At 40.6% G+C, this 23,462-nt stretch overlaps 1 protein-coding gene across 1 annotated transcript; it reads left to right on the top strand.

The window, feature by feature from the left end:
- The first annotated feature begins 3,738 nt into the window (after window positions 1-3,738).
- On the top strand, window positions 3,739-21,477 carry ARL14EP (ADP ribosylation factor like GTPase 14 effector protein). The gene is made up of 4 exons (XM_063117331.1): window positions 3,739-3,827; window positions 12,958-13,456; window positions 15,180-15,310; window positions 17,145-21,477. Exons 2-4 carry the CDS (start codon window positions 13,034-13,036, stop codon window positions 17,371-17,373), a joined length of 783 nt encoding a protein of 260 aa, XP_062973401.1. The 5' UTR covers window positions 3,739-3,827; window positions 12,958-13,033; the 3' UTR covers window positions 17,374-21,477.
- The last annotated feature ends 1,985 nt before the right edge of the window (window positions 21,478-23,462 follow it).

The following is a 23,462-nucleotide window of genomic DNA, read 5'->3' as shown; positions in this document are numbered from 1 at the left end:
CATGGCCACCTGTTGCAGGGCTTGCTGAGCTTCATGCACTAGCCACACTGTCAACAATGCCCTGGACTTCACTATTTGCTCACCCACTCTCTCCCTCTGGCCCCAAAGTGAATGGCACTGGGATGGTGAGAAGGAGGAACAGCAGCTGCCATCATCTGCTTGCTCACTGGCTCTTTGGCAAGGAAACATTCAATAACTCGATTATATACAACCTTATTTATAAATCCAGATACTGAAAAAAACTAAAATGGTTTCTGTTATGGGTTAATTTTTAAAGAACAAAGGATTGTTACTTTTTATAAACTATATTCTTTGTATGTCCTTTTCGATCCAGATGGAAAGGCCGGGTAAGAAATAAAATTATTATTATTATTATTATTATTATTATTATTATTTGTACATCCTTTTGTCCCCTTTCACTATGCGACATAACAGCACTTTTGGAGTAAAAATTGTTCTCAAGAAAAATCTTCAACTTCCTCATCTCTTTTCTAGCTGCCAATTTAGATGTTATGAATTTCTGGTTGGTTGGTTTTTTAAAAAGACTGTATCCAGAACCTTATACATTCCAAAATAAGACTTGGTCTGCCCTCTGCTGGCTCTGAATCAGTACTAAAGCCTGCTGCTAGAAAGATATTTACTACTGTGCTCAGAAAAAGTCACGGGGAGGGGGAAATGGTTGTGCACAGAACTGCCTACCTCTGAAAAATACATAGATGTCAGTGCAAACTATTTATGTTACATACAGAATGATGGTAACGCCTGTGGAGCAATATGAACACCTTTCCATTGTACAACTGTGATACAGCATCAGTAACTTGATATTTGTACAGTACTTACCAGACTTGTAGATGACAAAAAGCTGGGAGGGACACCGAATAGCAGAAACGACAGAATCAAGATTCAAAATTATCTGAACAGACTGGAACATTAGGCCCAAACCAACTAGATTAAATTCAACAGAGATAAATGTAAAGTCCTAGATTTTGATACATGAATAAATAAATTAACTATCAGTGGCACACTATAGGATAGGGAAGACCTAGTTTGGCAGCAGTGCATGTGAAAAAGTTGTTTATTTTATTTATTTATTACATTTCTATACCGCCCAATAGCAGAAGCTCATGTTCAGTAGATCACAAGCTGAACATGAGACAACAGTGTGATGCAGCTGCTGAAAAAGCTGATACCATCTCAGGCTGCATCATAAGAATAGTTCCACTCTATTCTACACTGGTCAGGTTGTACCTGGAGTATTGTATCTAGTTCTGGATGCCAACTTTTGAAAAGGATATTGACAAACTGGAGAATGTCTAGAGGAGGAGCCTCTATGGTGAAGTATGTTTAGTCTGGAGAAGGCTCCATTAAGGGGAGACAAGATAGCGGTCATCAAATATGTGAAGAGCTGTCATGAAGATGAACAAGAATTGTTCTCTGTTAGTCCAGAGGACAGGACTAGTGAGTGGAAATGCAAAGCAACTTTTGGTTTCTTAATGTGAGCTTCTCACATTACCTTCATGGCATAGATGCATTGTGTGTAGCGGCTCTTAAGTTTGCGAAGCCGAGCACATCGTATGACGTTTTCAGAATCAGTTGTCCTTTTAAACAAGAATCAAAACCGATCCAGTTCTGCTCTGTACACATCGATCTTGCACACACCTAGGCCGGATCTACACTACTGCTTTAAAGCGCTTTATAATAGTTTTGACAACTGTACATGGAGTGTGTCCTGGGCCCCAACAGTTGTCAAACTGTTATAAAGCATTTTAAAGCACTTTAAAGCAGTAGTGTAGATCCTGCCCTAATCTCACTGAAACGGGCTCCCTAACTGTTAAGGGCCATATACAGATCTTTTAAAAATGAAGCTAATCAGTTCCCAACACTGTTCCTTACATTGTTTTCTTTCCGTCACCAGCTGAAGACCTTTTTATTTTCTCAGTATTTTAACACCTAATTTAACTTAAATTTAAACTTTGCTGTTTTAATCTCATATTTTAACCTATATTCATTTTTGCTGTGTGGTTTTATTCTGGTTGTGCTTTTTATATTGTATTTCATATGCGTGTTTTAAATTTGTTGGTTGTTTTTAATGCTCTAAATGTTTTTTAATTTTTGTGAACCGCCCAGAGAGCTTCGGCTGTTGGGCGGTATAGAAATGTAATAAATAAATAAATAAAAACACGCAAATGAAAACTGAACAATGATGATTTTTTCCCCGCTTACTAACTGTGCAACGTATGCATATTTACTCAGAAGCCAACCCTACTATGTTCTATGGGTCTTACTCCCTGGTAAGTGTGCATTGCATTGCAACCTAAAATGTCTATCACTTTTGTTACTTTTGCATTTTTCATTACTTTTGCTTACTAGGAGCACGATCCAACCATAGATCAGCGTCATAGTAACTTTCTGTAATCCATTAACTTCGTTCAGACTTTCGATCTTTGGGTTCAAGACTGAAGAAGGAGAGAGGAGGGGAGGGGGAGGGGGAGGGGGAGGGAGGGCTTTGCTAGGCATGCGCTATGGTAAGTTTAGTCGTTAACATATTATTGGGCTCACTTCCTATTCTTTCCCCGCCCTCGGAGCAAAGAGATATAAGCAACCAACAGATCTTCATAGCCATCACTTCCTGTTCCGATTCGAGTCTTCCACATGCGGAGCAAGACTGGTAGAAGTACATAAATGCAACGTAATAATTTAAAATAAAGCAGGCAGGGTTCGAGTTGGGGTTATTAAAAAAATGTGTGTGGAAGGGAAGAAGAGAGCAAGCAAGTTAAAAGGCTGGTATTGGATGTACAAAGTTTCGTGTGTTTTGCTTATTGATGACTGAAGTGAGCCCTTTAGCTGAACTACTATGAGCCCTTTGCAATCCTTACTAGTTGCAACGGATAGCTTTATCCACAAGTAGGACAGGAATGCAATAGCACCCTTCCACTCCTGTGTCCCAGCAACCAGCATACTGGCTCCATTAACCTGATCGTCCATTTCTCTATTCTCCTTTTTAAGCTATCGAAGGGCGCAAACTAAAAATCCTTCAACTCCCAGCATGCTTTAAACAGCCGTGCATGGCTGACTTGGGGCATGCTGGGAGTTACAGGCCCTTTCCCCCCCTGCCTAAACATGTACAGGATTGTGCCCTAAATTCCAGTGGAGTCTGGTGGTTCCGATGTTAGTGGAGCTGTGACTCCGCTTTGGGTTTCAGAAAAAACCTCTAAAGGCCCTATCCAAGGTGCTGAACCCTCCCCCTCGCCCCAACAAAAAGTAGGCTCTGCACCTCAGATAGCTCCTTCGGAGTTCTGATTGGTCCTGACTGAAACCCTGAGTGGCTTCACAGCCCCACTGACATAGGACCCACAGGCGTCATCTGCTATGTTCTCCTGGACAACCTTCCTGGGCCATTGAGAGACCCCATCAGTGTATCTTCGCAACAGGTGGGATGCCATTTGTTTTTGTTGAACTTCTGCCTCTCATATAGCCTTTAATGGGAAAGGTGAGCCGTGGAAAATATTTGAAGCCTGAGTAGAAAGCACGATCGTTTCAAAGCACGAAAGCGTCCGTTTGGCTTCATCTGCTTTATTGAAGCGTTCACGTTAATTCCTGCTACGTCCTTTCCCCGCACATGGTGGAGTCCTCCCGCGGTAATCAGGAACCGGAAGTCTCGCTAGAGAGCCATTACCGTTGTAGCCCCTTCCCTGGCGCCTCCCAGCCTCTCCGTTTCCTTCCGTCGACGGGGGAAGCGTGAGGGACCGCTGGGCGTCATGGCGGCCACGGGTGAGGTGGGCTCCGGAATGACGACAGGACTGGGCCGAAGGAAAGCCTATGGCAAGGTAAGCGCCGGCGGGGAGCCGTCCTGGAGCAGCACTGCCTTCGTCCCCGCTAAACTTTAGGGGAAATGCTTTTTTCCTATGAAGAAGTGGAGCTTAAAGAAAGGGACGCTTTTGTTTCGTTCTCCACTTTGCAAGCAGCCACGAAGCTTTAAGGAAATGATTATTTTTTCCTCCTGTGGGGGGCGGTGGAGAAAACTCGGGACCCGAGACTTTAAAGCAGTCGAACATAATATTTGGGGGGTGGGGGGGGGTGAATACATGGAAGGGAGAGAGTGTTGTGTAAAGTGATTATACTCCATGTTATTCCCCACATTTTGATTTTAACAAGGCTAGAGTTATTTTTATGTTTGCAACTGTTAAATAGATATAGTTGGGATATATATATATATATATATATATATATAATATCACCCTTCTTTCAAAGTGCTCAGGGTTGTCCTTCCTTTCCCCCTTTCAGTCCTCATAGCAATCCTGTGAGGTAGGTTTGGCACAGAGCAGATGACGGGTATATCTCATTACTAGTTAGAGGTTGTATTTGCTACCTGCATGGACCTTTTAAAAAAGTTGGTAAAATGTTCCGCCTTTTCCTATATAGTCAGATACAGGCATGTCCCATGGAATCCTTTCTTGTCCTTAAATCATAGTTCGGGACATAGGGTCCTGTGGTAAATTGGTACAGGTTCAGAAACTGCAGAAAGTGTTGATACAAAGCAAGTGATTTCATTGCTTTGAAAAATCAGCAGATAATAGCTTTTCAGAAACCTGAATGCAATACGGTGGAGTTGTCATTGCCACAGTGTACACTTTCACTTTTGTGTGTGTTTCAACTTGGTAAAACCATTTTTTAGGTTTTACAAAGCAGTCCCTCAGAAGTGTGACTGACTGTGCAGCAATACATCTGTATACATTTTGGGTGTTGCAGCCATGAGCCTATTCAATATCTAAACAGATACACATGTACCCAATTTTGTGTGCATGTAGCCTTTAAAGAGGGGGTGGGGTGCAAACTCTCACATATAAATTTGAATAGGCTAAAGTTGCTGTAATCTGGGTTAATCAATTTTGCCACTCCATTTGTATGTAACTAATAAGAGAGCTAGTTTACACACTACGTTCTTCTGTGTACACCTAAGATGTTTTACTTACAAATGTGACAACATGGGTTTGCAACAAGGGTTTGCAAATATGCATGCCTATCAGATGTACTGATCAGAAAATGGTGAGTGGCTGCAACTCCTTGTTGAATGTACAGTTGGTGACAAACATGGGTTTGTTGTGATAAGCTTAGATAATTCAAGACCAATAGCTACGATTAGGAAAATGGAGTGAGCCAGCTTGTTCTATGTTGTGAGGATCTCCTCCCTCCCCACATTACATTTTCATAATTATCAAGGTATTGATGCTCGATCAGGACCAGTGCCATTCTAATTCAAAATGGGAATTGCTGTGTTGTAGTACAGAAACAATAATCAGTACCTCCTGAAAGGCTAGAGCCTCGTTGATGGACAGGAAGCTTGTTGTGCAGAACAATCCATTCCTGCGTCATGAGTTGTCACATGGGGCTTGGGGGAGGCAGGAGGGGGAGAGAAGAGGCAGGCAGTTGTAAAGACCTTGCCCGTGGCTGCCTCGCCCAGCTGGAGAGCACTCAAAAACAAATTGCTGGAGGATAAGTGGGAGAACTGATACTTGGGGGAAGAAACCATGGATGAGCTTGTGAGGAAAAAAAATATATTTATGCATTGACTACAGTCTCTCTCTCTCTCTCTCTCTCTCTCTCTCTCTCTCTCAGTTCCTTTCTCAAAACCCCACCTGTCCCATGAAGCCTTTGTCTTAACCCCTCCCCTCCAACTGAAATGAAACCAAAGTATTGTCAACTCTGCTTGTGCACATTCTATCCATGTTGCCTCTCTTCCTCTATTGTTTATGTAACGCTATAAAGCGTCATGCGCTTCGATGGTGCTTGCAAATGCACTCACGCTACCCTGACCCACCATTTGTGCTTCAGTTATTAAATGTGAAATGCCATGGCTCAAGGTTGCTTAGCTGTTGCTTGCCTCTTTCTAAAATTGAAATTTGATTGGGTTTTCCCCCCACATAAAGAGACGGGTTCTGTTTTATTAGAATTTACCATGGACTACCAAAGCGTGTTAAATGTACAAAGCAAGAGTGCACACTAAGCGTTTCTTAGAAGTTGAGGGCGAATTCATCTGTTCTGAGTTATCCTGAGTGTGCACAGCAGCTTGGGCATCTAAGCGCTCTGCTGGATTAGACCAAGGTATTCTTTACAAGAATCCCAGCAACCAGTAAGCGATCCTTTCGAAATCAGTAGGATGCAATTCTTGGAAAGGCTTGGATCCCGAGTTCCTTTCCACAAATGCAAGGGCTCTTTCCATTCACGGAACGCCTTGAGATCTAGCAGAAGATACTACAGGTGGAAGTGGGGGAAGTGACTTTAATTAACCCCCTCGTGTGGCGCAGAGTGGTAAAGCAGCAGTTTCTGCAGCTGAAGCTCTCCCCACGGCCTGAGTTCGATCCCAGCGGAAGCTGGTTTCAGGCAGCCGGCTCGGGTCGACTCAGCCTTCCATCCTCCCAAGGTCGGTAAAATGAGTACCCAGTTAGCTGGGGGAAAGGTAATAACAGCTGGGGAAGGCAACGGCAAACCACCCCGCTATAAGGCCTGCCAAGAAAACATCAGCGAAAGCTGGTGTCCCTCCCAGGGTCAATAATGACTCAGTGCTTGCACGAGAGGTTCCTTTCCTTTCCTTCATTCCCCCCACTGTTCCAGAGGATCAGATTTTTGGGGAGGTGCCACGTTCCAGAGCAATTTTTTAGAAGGCGCATGGGCTTGAGGCCGAACGAGCAAGCAACAAAAATAGCCTTTCCTTTTCCTCTTGTGAGAGGAACTCATCTTACAAGATACTCAAATCTCAATAGGGAGATTTGAGCATGTAACACCGATTCTGGCTCGCTTGCATTGGCTGCCTATATGTTTCCGAGCCCAATTCAAGGTGCTGGTCTTAACCTATAAAGCCCTACATGGCTTGGGACCACAATACCTGATGGAACGCCTCTCCCGACATGAACCTACCCGTACACTGCGCTCAACATCTAAGGTCCTCCTCCGAGTGCCTGCTCCGAGGGAAGCTCGGAGGATGGCAACAAGGGAGAGGGCCTTTTCAGTGGTTGCCCTCCGACTGTGGAATGATCTCCCTGATGAGGCTCGCCTGGCGCCAACATTGTTATCTTTTCGGCGCCAGGTCAAGACTTTTCTCTTCTCCCAGGCATTTTTAACAGCATTTAACAACGTTAAGTTTGTTTTTAATGGACCCCAGAATTGTTGTTTTTAAATGGATGCTGTTGTTTTTATACTGTTTTTTATGTTTTTGATGGTTTTTAAATTTTGTATACTTTTAATGTTTACCATTTTAATTGTTGTAAACCGCCCAGAGAGCTTCGGCTGTGGGGCGGTATATAAATGTAATTAAATAAATAAATAAATAAATAAATAATACTGTTAGTTTTACCCTACCCTGTGCCTGCTTACCCTACCCTGTGCCTGTTTGCCTTCTCTTCCCCTCCTTATTGTTTTACTATGATTTTATTAGATTGTAAGCCTATGCGGCAGGGTCTTGCTATTTACTGTTTTACTCTGTACAGCACCATGTACATTGATGGTGCTATATAAATAAATAATAATAATAATAATAATAATACATGCTCAGATGTTTTATGTGTTGCAAAATCATGTGTTTTGTACACTTCCTGTCTATGTAAAACATCTTGCAGATGCCCAACTAAAGCCTGCTTTGCCTTAATATTTGTCTATGCTATGCTGTAATTGCTGGTTTTCGAGGTTGAATACAAGTAAGTGGAACATTAAATTTATCCTAGTTGTATGGCCAGAGTTACAATCAGTAATGATGGGGAGCTTCTTCTACTTCTTCCTTTCCTTTTGTTTTCATGTGATTGCCTGGCTCAGAGATGTTTGCTGGCTTTGTCCGTTCGTCTAAGTGTATTCCTAATTCTGCTTCATCCTCTAAATGTGTCATTGGTAATGGACAGGGGATTCAGAGATTGCAGCTGGGCCTGGTACCTGGCAATTATTTTACTAGCCAGCAACAATACATTCTGAATACTCTGAACGTATTCAGAATGCCTCTTCCTACTGAGTAAATGCAGTTTGCTCCTATTCAGTGAAAGAGGCTTATAGGGCAGATGGCATGGCTCCCTGAGGCTTGAGCCCCTGCATTCTTTTCTTCTGAAATTAAACATTCCCTTCACCTCCATTGCAAGTATATTATAAAAAACTAAAGAACATAATTCACACAAAAATTCCAGTCCTGATTTTTAACAACTCTTGTCTAAAAGGTCTTCACAAAAATCCTTCTCTCCACCTCAAACTCTCCCCTTGTCCCCTTTGGTTCTTTGTATCTGTCCCTGAACCAGTCTTTATTTGTACCCTCCTGAGTGCTCCTGTTCAGAATTCCAGCCAACTATGCCCTCCCACCTGAATAGTTTGAGTTGTAGAGAAATCAAGCAAACCGATTCACTGCTGGTTTTCCATTTTCTTTTCCATTTGGGAGGAGTTCTGTGGGTTTTAAAAAAATGTTTTGCACTTCTGCATACATCAAGTTTTAGCTGAGCAAGCTGATACCTCGGTCTTGTTCTCAGTCATCGTCCCCCACCCCTGGTTTTGACTCCTGTCGTAACTCAAATCACTGCAGCATAATGTTGCAGTGTATCTCCTCACCCCCTAAAAAGGGTGTTCTTGTTCAAGGCTTCAGACAGCTTGGAACCAGAAACCTTGTAGTTCTGTTCATACTTCTCGGGGTGGCAGGAAGGGGGCAGTTTCAGGAGCGCAATACTGGTAATGAACATCATCTCCTGCCCAAAATCCTCCCTCCCCATTGTTTTATATAGTGCTAGAGAGCTGTCAGACCCAAACCAAAACATTTTATAATTATATAAGTGGGGAAGGGGCATGCAATTCTTTTTCCGTCTGCTTTTGAAACATCCCTTTGTAGTGCAGAGACAGGAGGTTTTGCACCTCATACTTATATCAACCCCCTTTCCTACCCTCTCTTTTCCTTCCCGGAGCTCAGCAACTTTCAGCTCTTGATAGACTCACATTAGTCCTATTCAGGCTTTATGCATGGACAGGGAATTGCAACCCATGTAAAGGGCAAAGAGTGTGCGCCCTAGTCCCATCCCAGTGTCTATGAGGGCTCTCACCCTGCCCCCCCCCATCCCCAACCTCTCTCCATTGAGTCAGAGCATTTGAAGGTGACTTCCCAATTCACCAGAATTAAATGCATGGTCTAAATGACTATTTGTAGACTCCTGCGTATGGGATATCTATAGCACTATTGGGTTGGGCACCTCCTTTGCCTATAACTGTGGGAGGAGTTTTCTCGAAGTAGCTTCAATCCACCTGTCCAGCTCTCTGCCAGCCGTGCATTGTAGCTGACTCTCCATACTTAATGCTTTCCTGTCCCTTAGGAGAGCTATCCTGTCTCAAAAGGCCCTTTCCAGAAAGCTTCTGATAGCCTGTGATGCTGTGGGCAAGGCTCTGGTCTTAATTGTGGTCTCCCTTCCCTGCAACTCCTCATAAACAACTGATTGCCTGGGACCAGTACCAGGTTCATCTCTTTTGCCACAGCCCAGCCACTGTGCCATAGTCACATGATCAGTGCAACATGTTGCATTAACCAATGTAACTTCCTGACCCCATCCAGCTTTCCAACACACACACTGTTCAAAATATAAGTTGAAATTGAGTGTGGTGTGAACCGTTTAATTTAACTTACATTTAAATTCTCCTTTTATTCCAAGCTCCTCAAATTAGGTGATAATTAAAAATAATACCATTGCATAAGACATATCTGAAGGTAGTCAGCTTATAAAATTATTAAAATAATAATTTAAAAACAAGTTTACCACATTTTAGTGGCAAACCAAAATACAGCTGCGTCCTTCAAAGCACCGACCACCTAGCGATCTTTCATTGGACGAGTGATAACCTTTCCAATAGTTCTTGCTGTCCAACAGATAGTTGCCTTGTTAATAGTTATTCATTGGTAGCTCATTGTCCTCCTTTCCCCAAGTTCACTTCCTTACCCCCTGCTGTCATTTGTTCCCCCTTGCTCCCCACAGACAAACTTATCTGGTGCCAAGGCCAGGAAGGTAGTAAGCAGGGAAAGGGTAGAGATCATGAGTGTGAACCAGTAGGATCATTTTCCCAGCTGACTGCCCTAGTTTCAAAATGGCAGGACAGAGGCAGCTAGACTAAGAAAGTGGAGGGAGAGAGGGAGACAAAGAGGAATCAACTATGGAGTGAGGAGGAAAAGTTAAAACAGTTTCCTATTTGATGCCTTGCCTAGGAATTACTTCTAATTCCAGAAAAACAGACATCCGGTTGATAGCATCTGCCCCTTCAAGCTAATTCCCATAGTGCTTTAGCTACTAAAGTTTAGTATGTCAGCATTTACATAGTGCTGAAGTGGTCATTGAAATACCCACGCTTGATAAAGTATCTGAGCACTTTCAGTAGTCAGTTGCCTGTGTCTTGAGATTGTGTTGAAGCTCTCAGGCAGCCTGTTCACCAAAGGCAAAACTGCAGTGTGTATTGTCACATGCTGACATTCTGAAGAAACTGAAAATCTCAAACAAGAAGAACCTGTCCATTAAAAATGCAATTCTAGGTGTGTAGGAGAAACATGCCAGTTATCAGTAACAGAGAATGCAATCATAAAGTTGCTGCTGTTTCTCCTCCTTCTCTTCCATCTTGTTCCCATGTCTGAGTGCTGCCAGCATAGTGTCTCTTCCCTCTTCCCTTCTCTTTGTAAACACCAGCAGTTGTTTCTTGCTTTCTCAGTAACACCACCTGCTAAGTTTTTAATGAGCGCTTCATAGGGCATCAGCAGTTTATCTTCTACATTTCACGCCTACATGAAATTGTTGCAATATCCTTGGCTTCTTCTGTTCTTACTAACATTTGCCCACTATCATACCTCACTTAGAATATGTTTAATCAGAGCTGAGCAAAACTGAAGCTTCAGATTGTAAAACATTGCAGTGACAACAGTTTTCAAACCGTGTGCCTTTCATTTTAAGTTGGGCCTGGATACATTTTTATACATTTGTTTTCAAATGTCTAAATCCAAATGGATTTAGATTATCAGCAGGTCTCTAGGTCTGCAAAGTAGGATGCTCTCAGTTAAAATTATGAAACAGTTAAATAATTTCTGTTTGTCTTGTTCATTTCTATTAAAATTTGTGATCACTGAACCAAAACAAAACAAAAACCTGTCTCTTAGCATTGAGCTGCAGAAGTGAAACTGTTTTCCGAATGTAGCCTAATACTTGTAGAGAGGCTGGAATCTGTTTTGTTCTTTGTAGCAAGTTCGTACAAAGACCTAGACCAGAATAGAGAATGCAAAATATAATAGCAGCATGAGAAATAAGACAGAGAATTAAAACAACCCCAGATGTAACTGCTCATATAATTTTGGTTTAGGTACCAAAACAAGTTCTTCAAGGACGCAAGAGGAATAGACTTAAAGTAGACTCTAGTTAGGCTCTAGAGTGCTGCTTGCAAGCCTCCAGCCGCACATTTGGACTTTTGAAGACAATCTCATCTTGACACACTGTCCTCCTGAAGGAAAAGCTGCTCTAGAAGATTATAAGCATCCAAAGCAATCCAAGAGGTTCATTTGCATGTGCAGAAGCATTTATATGCACCCCTGCAGTTCTTTGGATCTTGACCTCTGAGAGTATTTGAGACAAATACTATAGGAACATAGGAAGCTACCTTAAAGAACTACATCCTAGTTATTCAGATTAAAAATTCAGTCTGGCCTTTAAAAAAAAATCAGTCAAAACATGAGAACATACAACTCTTGCTTTGTGGAGAAGAAAAGCTGCAGGGCTGGGTTGTTTTTTAACTGGTCTGCTTTGAAGCATGTCTGTTTGAAGATATTTTAGATATCTGTAATGTTGATTGTGGCTTAGCAGCTTCTGCGTGTTGGCTTTGCTTCCACCATCCTTCTTGCCAACTCTAGCTCTTACTCCTGCTTGAATATATAATTGTATGAACTACCATTAGAAAATGTAAATTCAAATTTTCTTGTTGCTGCTACCGCTTTAAGATCAATAATGGAAGTGATTTGAAGATGCACCTCTAATGTGAAGAATAATCTGTATTCAGTAAAATACATTTGTGATGTCTATTTCCAAGGTACAAAGACACACATGTTCCAACTGTTTCCATGCATACAAATTATGCACATGAAAATAACGAGAGCTTGTCTTTAAAATATGTTTTCTGGGACATCTTGTTGAATGTTGTTATCAGTGTAAGTTTTAATTTAATACAATGCTTTCAACTTTTTACCACAAAAATCTTGCGATTTTCCATCAGGTCTGTTGCCAGATTGTTCCACATAAATAGAAGACTAGATAATTTGCTAACAATTTGATGTCCTAGTTTCAAACAAACAAGGTTTACCTTGTTTTGTGGGGAGCCCTAAACTCTTAATGCCAAGAGTCACATTAAGAGAAGTATCCATTCTTGGCTTGGCAATCTTACCCATGAGCATCCTGAATTATCTGTGAAAGTTTGAGGCTTGTGTCATTGCAGCTAAAGCACCCTTTCACTTGGCAAAGAGAAGCCATTCCATCTGCCTCAGCTCTCAGCTTTCTTCTATCCACTTCTTGAGGCTAGTGCTAGCATTCCTTTGGTCCGTAAAAGCCCATAAGATGCTTCTTAAATGGGGTAGCAGTTACTTCATGCGTGGAATCTGATGGAAACTCTTGTGCAACTGCACTCAAGCTGCAAGTTGGGACTCTGATATTTAGACTTGTACGTTCCAGTAGGACAGGGCCAGATCTAAAGTTTGGGCCCCAAGTTTCTCTTCTGTACTCAAAAATCATGATTATCTACATTTTTTTTAAAGGACAAATGTTGCCTGCAAAAAGAACTGAATTGTGTAATTCAACTGCATCCTAGAAACAATAATAAGTGTATGGGACATACATCTTGAACATTAATTTTAGGGTTGATATTGTTTTGGATCTAGTTGAAAATAAAGGTGTGCAGCATGAATCTCACTTACTTCACTGCTTTCTCCAGGATAATCCTCGTAACAGCTGCTAAAGACGACAAAGACAAATGTAGACAGTGACATATATTTTACTGGTCAAGTAAAATGGATCCATGTTCAATTGGAAATGAGCTGCAAGCTAGCAGTGATTGTCATAAAACATACTTTACCTGTCACACTGGCTTCAAGACTAAGCAAGAATTGTCATCAACTGATCTGTTACTCCTTCAGCTTAGGACTGGGATAACTCTTTCAGAGAACCATACAATCTGCTTCCATCATGCTAAGGTTTACCTTGATAGATATGAAGATTTGCAAAAGTCATGTTGTGATCCTTTTAATATGCACAAAAAACGTTCAAGGAAAAACTTGCATGCAATTGACATAGATGATGCAACTTTTCTAAGTGCCAAGTTTGGACGGCAGTTTATACCTGGCTGGAAGCTTTGTCCAAAATGTACACAAATAATAAATGGAAATGCAGAGGTTGATTCTGAAGACCGTCAGCGAAGGAGACTTGATTCAGACGTATGTATATGGGACCATTTTTTTCACCTATCTAAATATTGGACTAAGGCTGCAATCCTGTGCACATTTATGTGGGAGGAAGCCCCAATGAAAAAGCTGGCACATACTTTTGAATAAATGTACTAAGGGATTGGGCTGCACAAAAAGTATAGCATCACTAAGGTCTTGTGTTTTCTTTTTTTTCTTTTAAAACCTCTTAAGTATCAATGGTGTACTAGGTATTCTACAGTTCCCACATGTATGGTCACTCAATAAGTGCAACATAAAGAATGATGTGCATGTGTGAAATAGCCATCACAAATCAAACACAAAAAATGGAGCTTTGATATGACCTCACATCATCTCAGATGCAATAACTGTCAATGGAGTATTAACATATCCAACTGCAAGACTTTGCATGATACATTACATATGTATGAATCAGCCTTAAACCTGTGGAAGAGCGATTATTACCTTACATAAGAATATGGAAACTGACCATGTTCGGCTTAGTGAGCTGAGATGGCAAAACAAACTGGGAAGTCTTCAATTAACTGTAGTTCCCTGTATCATCCAAACCTGGAAATGGAGACAAACAGCTGTTGAACAAGCCAGGATATTAAACCAAAGTTGGTTTAATATCCTGGCTTATTAAACAGCTGTTAGCCATAGTTACCCATTGGCTCATGCTTATATCAGTTTATTAAGCTGAGATATGATCATCTGAACTCTCCCACAGTGAGTAGGAGTGAATTAATTCATAGTAGTCAAGGTGAGACCACAACATGAAAACTGGAGCCTATTCTATACATTTAGCAGAACAAGGTGTAAGAGTTTTGAAGGGTTAGAGTAGATTGTACTACTTCAGATTGCAGGTGGTGGGATACATTTTTTAAATGTTCCCCTGTGGAAAATTCTACTTGTAAATGTAAAAAAACAAAAACCACCCTCCCATATAGCCAGAATAGGGGTTCTAATTTAGCGGCTCCATGTTAAACTACTATTCTACTTCCAGGGTATACTTCACAAAGTGGAGCATTCAGAAATGTTATCTATTACTTGCAATCTGAAGTTGCACAATCTTCAGAAATTCCTACAGAACTTGATAGAGGAGGTTATCTATATCAAACAATAAAAATCACCATAATGGAAGAATATGTTGTTTTTTATCTTTAGTAATGAGATAATACAGTATTTAACGTACTGTAGCTAAATTTTGGAAAGGGGAAGCAAAGACAAAACTGAAGAAGTGACCCATTTACTTATTAAAGTTACAATTCACTATTTCTGTTTCCATTAACTTGCATCAATGAGGATGTACTCATTGCCAATTTATTCTCTGCTGCCTAAGAAAATACCTTTGCCTTTTTTTCTTTCCTTACCACTACTCACTTATGAGCAGCCTAGAATACAAACAAGTGATATTGTTAACAAAAGGATATTGGGGACATAGCTTTATGCCACAATCACTTGTTCACATTTTCATGTAGCCCTGTAATAGTCTTTGTACAACATAATGGGTAACCTGTTCGTGGAAACGGGGCATATGATTTAACCATATCCCCTTTATATTCATGTGCTCAGCATCTGTAGGAAATTCTACTAAGTGGGAGTTTGTAACACTTGGCCTCAGCTTTCTGCCTGCCTTTTACACAAGATGTGACAACTCTTAACTTGATTAGCCGTAGCATATGTATTAAGCTTTGTGTTGCTGGTTCAAATGATATTGTCTGTATTTGTTCAGGGGCGCACAGCTAAGGCCTTGAAGTCCTTACAGTTTGCTAATCCAGGACGGCATACCGGATTTGCTCCAGAAGCAAACAAAAGAGAAAAAAGAAGGCTGCAAACAAAAAGCACTTCTCTTAATTCAGACAGGTGGGTTTTTTCCTGCATTTTGATTACACTTATCCTTCCTTTTGTACCCTTGTGAGGGGGGAGGTTTTATTTGTATCTGGACTGTGCTTTAAATCTTCTTGAGTTGAGAGGATCTGTTCTGAGTGCTTGATAAGATTTTATGGCCCAAGGTGGGCTCTGAATAAATCAGCCGTATAGTCTTGTGTTTGTTTGTTTGTTTTTGTATGATCTATATTGAATCAGGGAAAAGATTACTTCACTGAAAAGGAAGATGAATTCCTTGCCCACAGCAGCAACTCCTTTTGTCTACTACTTGTGACATCACTGTAGCCAGGTTATGCATTCTTTCTCCCTATTCCTCCTATCTCCACCCCACTGCCACCAGATCCCTATAGTAGATTAGAAAGGCTCCAGTCATCTTATTACTTTTGACTGATTATAAAGTTTTTAATGCTGGATTGGGGTTATAGCAACAAATGCTGTTTGGGAGAAAAACTGCAAATACTCAGTTTGTCTCCAGCCTATATTTATCTGTGAATATACTGGTTTTCCCCCTGACAACTCTACATCAACTTTTTGTCCATGTATATTTGCCCCAAGCAACCCATTTTTGTGACAATAAATCTGTTTTGCAGTCTGGGTTGACTTAGGGTTTAGGATTGCAGCAGTGGGATCAATATTCTTATATACGTTGAAGAAAGTGACTCTGACTGCTGAAATGTATGTTCAGGAGTACAGTAATAGAAACCCCTCCCCTTTGGGAGGGGAAATGAGAACTGCAATCATTGGACAATGTGTGAACAAAGGAATGAAGCCAGCTCATAAGTGACCTGCATAGTCTTCTTGAGTAAGTGTAACAAGAGGTTTCAAGATTGTATTTGTTTGTTTGTTTTTTAAAAGTCCAAGTTAAATATGTTTTCCGGGCTTTCTTAAAAGCCTGCAATGAGAGAGCATAGCAGACCTCCAATGGCATCTTGTTCCAAAAGTGTGGGGGCACTGCAGAAAAGACAGTCTCACCTAACTGCTCTCATGGGTGGGCAAATTCTTCACTGCTGTCCCTCACAAATACCATTGTGCTCTGGGAAGCAACCCTCAATACTAAACATGGACATGTTTTTTACATCACTTCCCTCCTCAATGTCCTTGCTAGGTTTCCTCTTAGAATGTCCTAAATCAGTTCTAACTAAACAATTCAAACTAAGTTCATGGAGCTAAAGAATTAAAATGTTGACTTGAAAAGTCTCAAAGCACACTTAATCCAAAATGTTTAGTATTGCAACCAGAGGTTCTATATGTTGCTCGTGGCATTTTGGTATGAAACAGGGACACAATCTTGTCTTATGAACTCTTTATGTCATTGCCAAAATAACCTGCACTAGTATTATTCTGTTAATACTAGCATATGAATACATGGTAAAGAAGAGATCTTTGCTTCATACTACAACAAATAATATGGATTTAACTATTTAGTATATTTCTTAATAGTGAGATACAAAGCTGCTCCCGTATATTACAGCACTCATATGTGAGCCACCAAAAAACATTTTCATGTGATGTGTGTTTCAGATTGCTACTTGGATCAGACCTATTTCATGGAGAAACTATCATGTTTTAGGGCTTGTTAATATGCCAAACGGTTTGTACGTGTGATGGCTTCTGCAAAGACTCCCATCTTTCAGTGGTCGCTCAATAGCCTCTTTGTGAATGGCTTATCACTTTTATATCTATTGCTTCTCAGCCTAAGAATTAACCCAAGTAAATGTAACTATCAAGAGTTTTAAACTGAATTGTCAGTGACTTAAAATGGAGTCTACTAGTACAGATTGCTGTTAATTGTGCTCTTTTTCTTCTCCAGGCAATTAATTCCCGCGAAGAGCAAAGTATATGATAGCCAAGGATTTCTGCTTTATAGTGGGATAGACCTCTGTGACTGTCTTGATGAAGATTGCCTAGGATGTTTCTATGCTTGTCCTAAGTGTGGCTCCACCAAGTGTGGACCTGAATGCCGTTGTGATCGCAAGTGGCTGTATGAGCAAATTGAGATAGAAGGAGGAGAAATTATTCGCAATAAGCAAGCGGGATAGCCTACATGTTGATTTTCACATATAAAAATACATAGAATTTCTTAAGATTTCCAGTTAGTGTTCAGTGTGGTTTATGTGAAGGCTGAGAGTCAGACATAATTACACCTCATTGCCATGCCTACAGAAACAAAACTAGAACATTGCTTGGCGATCTGAGAATGTATTAATGAGCAAATGGATTAACAGGAAGAGTATTAGCCTATGTGCTCTGTATAGAAGATACTTTCCCCATCTATCTCCCGTCTTTCCACATAGGAAAAATCCAGGATTGCCAATTTCAAAAACATGACCACTACTTTAGATGCTTTAAGCTGCAGCACCATGAGCAGTATTAGCAGTTGGTTGATTGATAATTTGATACAGATGTTGCATGGTGGATACAAAATATGAATTGTCAAATTCAGTCTTTTGAGAAGATGACAGATTTTAATTTTTTCAATAAAGAAAATTCTTGGCCAGTTTCAAAAGTGCAAATATTTGGATATGTTGTTTTTTCCCTCAAATCTGAATGCAAAGGAATTCTACCCTATGCTTTCAATAGTATTTCACTGCTTGTAATGAGAGGAAAGCGATTACCAAAGATGTAACTTCAGGCAGCATTTGTGTTATCAAGTCACTGCTTGAGGACTTTATAGTTTACTCTCTGGGACAGTCTTCTCTAACTTTTAAGAAATATACAAGTTAGTTACTTGAATGTAAATGATATGGGAGGCCAGAATCTTGTTTTATAAATTGCCATAATCATTGTTCTTCATAAGGATATAGAATAACTTAATATATCCTCAAATTAAGAAAATTGCTAATAGAACATAAGGGTGAAACGGGCCATTTTTGTGGTTGTGACACCTCAGGGAGTAAGGCAAGGGTAAGCAACATGGTGACCTCCATATATTTTGAACTACAATTCCTATAATACCTGACATTGGCTGGGAGTTGTAGTCCAAAACATCTGGAGGGCACAAAGTGGCCTACCCTGGAGTATGAGATCATATCTGTGTAAATGGGACCTGGTCAGGAGAGCTGACCGCCATTTGAAACTATGACTAAGGTCATAAATTACATGTAAGACCTAGAAGGTTTCTCTAAGTAGTATGCCTGGAGCTTGATTTGATTTTGCCCACGGTCATAAATGTATCCTATTACCTGTTGTGACCTAGAAAGACTAACTGTAATGGAAGCAAATAAGCTGGTGGCATTTTGTCATTGGAATCTAGCAAAGGTGAAATTGAATCCATAGCCTTTAACTTAGATGTCCATAGGTGCTCTGATTTGCATATGTGGAGCTACCCCCTTGTTTGACATGGGGGGAAATGTGAATGAGCTCCAAGAAGACTGGAGTATATACCACTGGGGCAATAGTGCAACCATTTCATTGTCCATTACAACAAAATATGACCAATTGTTACTAAAATAATTTGCTATTATTTGTATTTTATATTACTTCTTGGCTAGAGTTATGTCGTATCTGAATTAATTGTGCTCAGCTGCTAGTAAATTCTCTTGTAAAGAGAAATTCACAGTAGGAATGCTTATTAAATTTTACACCTGCTCTGCCTGGCATCTCATTTTCATAAAAAGAACATTTTGCTTCCTATTTAAATCAATCAAAAAGCTACAGTATGGTATTACTATGGCTTCTGGCTTTTCTAGTAGACCACACTAGTGGCAGTCTACAATTTTTTTTATATCCAAGTCAATATAGAGTTAACATTTAAAAAATAACTTTAGAATGTTTTGATAAACCTTTCTTGAGTTAATGAATTTCATATGTTACAAAATGAAAGTTGTGTAGATATGTACAAAAATTGGCCATCGCTTAAAACTCTTCACTGGCCTGCCTAACTGCTGGCAAGCTATTTGAACAGATTGATTTTTTTTAGTCTGTTGGAAGTAGCAAAGGCTACAATATGATAAAAGTAATAATTTTGGTTACTGCTTTCTACAAAATAAAATCATTTATACTTTCTGATATTAGCAGATACAGAGCTGCAGGTTATATTGCTGTACACTATGTTATCCAATTCTGTTGATGCTAATTTTTTTTGTGTGTTTAGTTGGTGAAAATGAAAATGAAAACAGTAATTTAACTTTGTTGGGCTGGTTCACACAATCATACAGCCCACCATGGTTTATTTAAGCCACAGTGGGCTGCAGCATATCTTGGCAGCCATTTTGAATATTCAAGCTGTGTCCTGTCCTGTTGTCTGAACCCATGGATTGTGGATTATGCATGGATTAAGCAACTTTTGCATAACAGAGCAGCAGGCCATGAGCTATACCCACAGCCCCCAGGTTTGAATGACATGACAAGCTGCAGTTGTAGCTTGAATATTGAAAACCCACCTGGCATGAGTCAAGGCTCAACATGGCTTAAAAAGGCATAGTGGGTAGTGGTCGTGCCAAGTGGGTCATTCTGTTTCTGTCTACTTCTTCAGGAAAATGTTGGATATTTCTGTGACTCAACATAAAATGTTAATCCAAATGGAGGCTACTCTGCTCCATGTATGTTAACACACATTCCAGTTCTCTGCATACTTCTCAGTAAGTTCCAGGAGTGTTAACTGATGGTGCATACTGAAAAAATGTGATGTTCAAGGCCATTTCGAAAAATCTGTTCTATTGTTATGAAAACATTACTGTTTCTACTAGACCAAGAGACAATATTAAAAACATAAGAGCCTTACTGGATTAGACCAAGTGCCCATCTAGTCCCATTATTCTCTTCACACATCGGCCAACCAGCTGTCGATGGGAGACCCACAAGCATGATATGAATGCAACAGCACTCTCCCAGCCATGTTCCCCTGTAACTGGTGTACATAGGATTACTGCCTCTTATTACTGGAATAACACAACTATCAGAAGTAATAGCCATTCTCCTCCGGGAATTTATCTAACTCCCTTGGGTGGCCATCACCACATCTTGCAGTAGCAAATACCACAGTTTGACTACGTGCTGTGTGAAAAAGTACTCTTATCTGCCCCGAATCTCCCACCAATCAGCTTCATAGGATGATCCCTTATTCTAATATTATATGAGAGGGAGAAAAATGTCTCCCTATCCACATTCTCCATACCTTGCATAACTTTCTATCATGTCTACCCCTGCCCTCCTTTTTTACATGGTAAACAATCCCAGCTATTGTAACCTTCCCTCATGGGGAAGATGTCCCAGAATCTTGAGCAAATATGGTGACACAGTCCCTTTTCTTAACATGGAGTTTGCCTTCTTTACAGCAGACACACACTGGGTTGGACGTTTTCATCTAGCTGGCCACCACAATCTCAAGATCTCTCTTTTGATTGGTCACTGCTAGCATAGATGCCATCAGGTTGTACTTTAAATTGGGATTTTTTGCCCCAATGTCATTACTTTACACTTGCTTATATTGAACCACATTTGCTATTTGGATGCCCATCCTCCCAGTTTGGAGAGATCCTTTTGGAACTCCTTACAATCCCTTTTTGTTTTAACCACCCTAAATAATTTAGTGTGATTGGCAAATTTGGCCACTTCACTGCTCACTCCTAATTCTAGATTATATATGAAAAGAAGGCTTTAAAACGGGGGTTGGATAAATTCCTGGGGGCGAAGGCTATCAATGGCTACTAGCCCTGATGGTTGTGTGCTATCGAGGCAGTAAGCCTGTGTGCACCAGTTGCTGGGGAACATGGGTGGGAGGGTGCTGTTGCACCATGTCCTGCTTGTTCATCCCTGGCCGATGGCTGGTTGGCCACTGTGTGAACAGAGTGCTGGACTAGATGGAGCCTTGGTCTGATCCAGCATGGCTCTTCTTGTGTTCTTAAAAGCATTGGTCCTAATAAAGATCCCTGTGACATCCCAATATTTACTTCCCTCCATTGGGAGAATTTACCATTTATTCCTACTCTGCTTTCTATTCTTTAGCTGATCCGTAAAACAACCTCTCTTTTTATTCCATGATTGCTAAATTTGCTCAAGAGTCTTTGGTGAGGGACTTATCAAGAGCCTTTACTGTAAGTAAATATAGTTTCCTTATGAACCTGTTTGCAAGAGGAATAACAGTTCTGTATTTACTGTGTTTTTTCTAGTCGTGCTTATAAATAAATTGATTTGAACTGAAATATTTGGTGCTTATTCCTTTGCTTTTTAATCTGACAAAACTCCATCCTGGTACATGTTTTATCTGATGCAGAAGGGCTGTTACATTGGCAGTAGGAGAAAGGGGATAAAAATGGCTATAGTATTACATGCTAACGTAATTACAAATTTTGTTGAATTACTGGGTAATGAATTCAATTTCTGCCATTTAATCATGACAGGAAAATTCAAAAATTGAGGCTAAGGTTTCTCTCCAGTGTCATGTAAGTAAACTTGCACTTCCTTCTGGATCCCCCAAATCTCCAGAGGGTCACTTAACAAGTGCTGCTGTTCATTCACTACTAGGCATAAGTATCGGGAGGTTAATATTTTGATCATGTTGTCCACCAGCCCACTGAAGCAGATTTTGGAGGGGTGCACGGGGAAAATCCATTTCACTGGTTGGATACAACACTAAGACTGCAGTCCTATGCACACTGGGGAGTAAGCCCCGTTAAAAACTGTGAGGCTTACCATGCAGTAAAGATTCATAGGGTTGCTCTATAAAACCCACCACCATTTGTTTTCTAGGGTTGTGTTCTAAAGATTTTGGATTTTCCATGAGAAAAGGGATATTAAAAATCTTTAAACTTAACATGATGTCATTGTGTAGTTAACTGAACTTCAGGCAGACGGACTGGATAATTAATCGGTAACTAATCAAAAATAGGAAGGGACAGGAAACAATTGTACTGCTGACCAGCTGGAGGCTCTACTGATCCTATGAATTTATCTAGCATATTCTCCTGTTGAGCGTAGGTATCAGAGGGCTACTGTTTAGATCACCTAGTTTTCATTAACTTAGCGCTGCCCATTAAAGAGACTCTTAGTTCTCCATCTTCGTTGTCCACAGTGTGAGACTATCAACCGGATCTGAGTTGGATTCCTATGGCTAGCATTGGGGACCACGGATGTTATTCCATCACTTCCATTAGATGGCTTCAAACTTTGGGCTGGACTATTAATGCCAGGACAGCTGGCAGGGATAAACCAAAAAAGAAAACTTAAACACACAGCTGTCATTGTGCGTTTACTTCCCTTTAAGGGCATGGTAGATGTTTTTCCAATACAAATTGGTTGAAATTGTACTTTATCTCTTTTCCTAAATTTAAATAAGCTTGAAAATGCAGTTCAGGATTAGTAGACACCAACACTACAACCTACATGCTACCAGGTATCAGGAAGAAGGGCTGTGATTTAGAAAGTTTCTTGTCAAATGCTGATAAGGATTACATATTTGACTCTTGTTACATATTAGGCTCTGCATACCTGGATGAAGCTGTGAGCAATAATAGATTATATCTTTACACCAATGGTGGGCAGATTTCTGTGTTGGTTTGCAGTAAATTGGTAAGGATTTCTGGCTCCCAATTGTTTAACAATAACAGCAATATGTCTTCCTCCACCACCCTAAATTATACCACTGAAATGAAGAGAACTTGGGGTAACTTTGTTGTTTATTCGTTCAGTCGTTTCCGACTCTTCGTGACTTCATGGACCAGCCCACGCCAGAGCTTTCTGTCGGCTGTCGCCACCCCTAGCTCCCCCAAGGTCAAGTCTGTCACCTGCAGAATATCATCCATCCATCTTGCCCTTGGTCGGCCCCTCTTCCTTTTGCCTTCCACTTTCCCTAGCATCAGCCTCTTCTCCAGGGTATCCTGTCTTCTCATTATGTGGCCAAAGTATCAAAGAGATATTTTATCAAAGAGATATTTTATATATATATATATATATATATATATATATATATATATATTGTTGTTGTTGTTGTTTATTCGTTCAGTCGTTTCCGACTCTTCGTGACTTCATGGACCAGCCCACGCCAGAGCTTTCTGTCGGCTGTCGCCACCCCTAGCTCCCCCAAGGTCAAGTCTGTCACCTGCAGAATATCATCCATCCATCTTGCCCTTGGTCGGCCCCTCTTCCTTTTGCCTTCCACTTTCCCTAGCATCAGCCTCTTCTCCAGGGT

The sequence above is a fragment of the Elgaria multicarinata genome, chromosome 2, assembly GCF_023053635.1.
Source record: "Elgaria multicarinata webbii isolate HBS135686 ecotype San Diego chromosome 2, rElgMul1.1.pri, whole genome shotgun sequence".
Classification (NCBI taxonomy): domain Eukaryota; kingdom Metazoa; phylum Chordata; class Lepidosauria; order Squamata; family Anguidae; genus Elgaria; species Elgaria multicarinata.
This window is presented reverse-complemented; position numbering and strand designations above follow the sequence as displayed.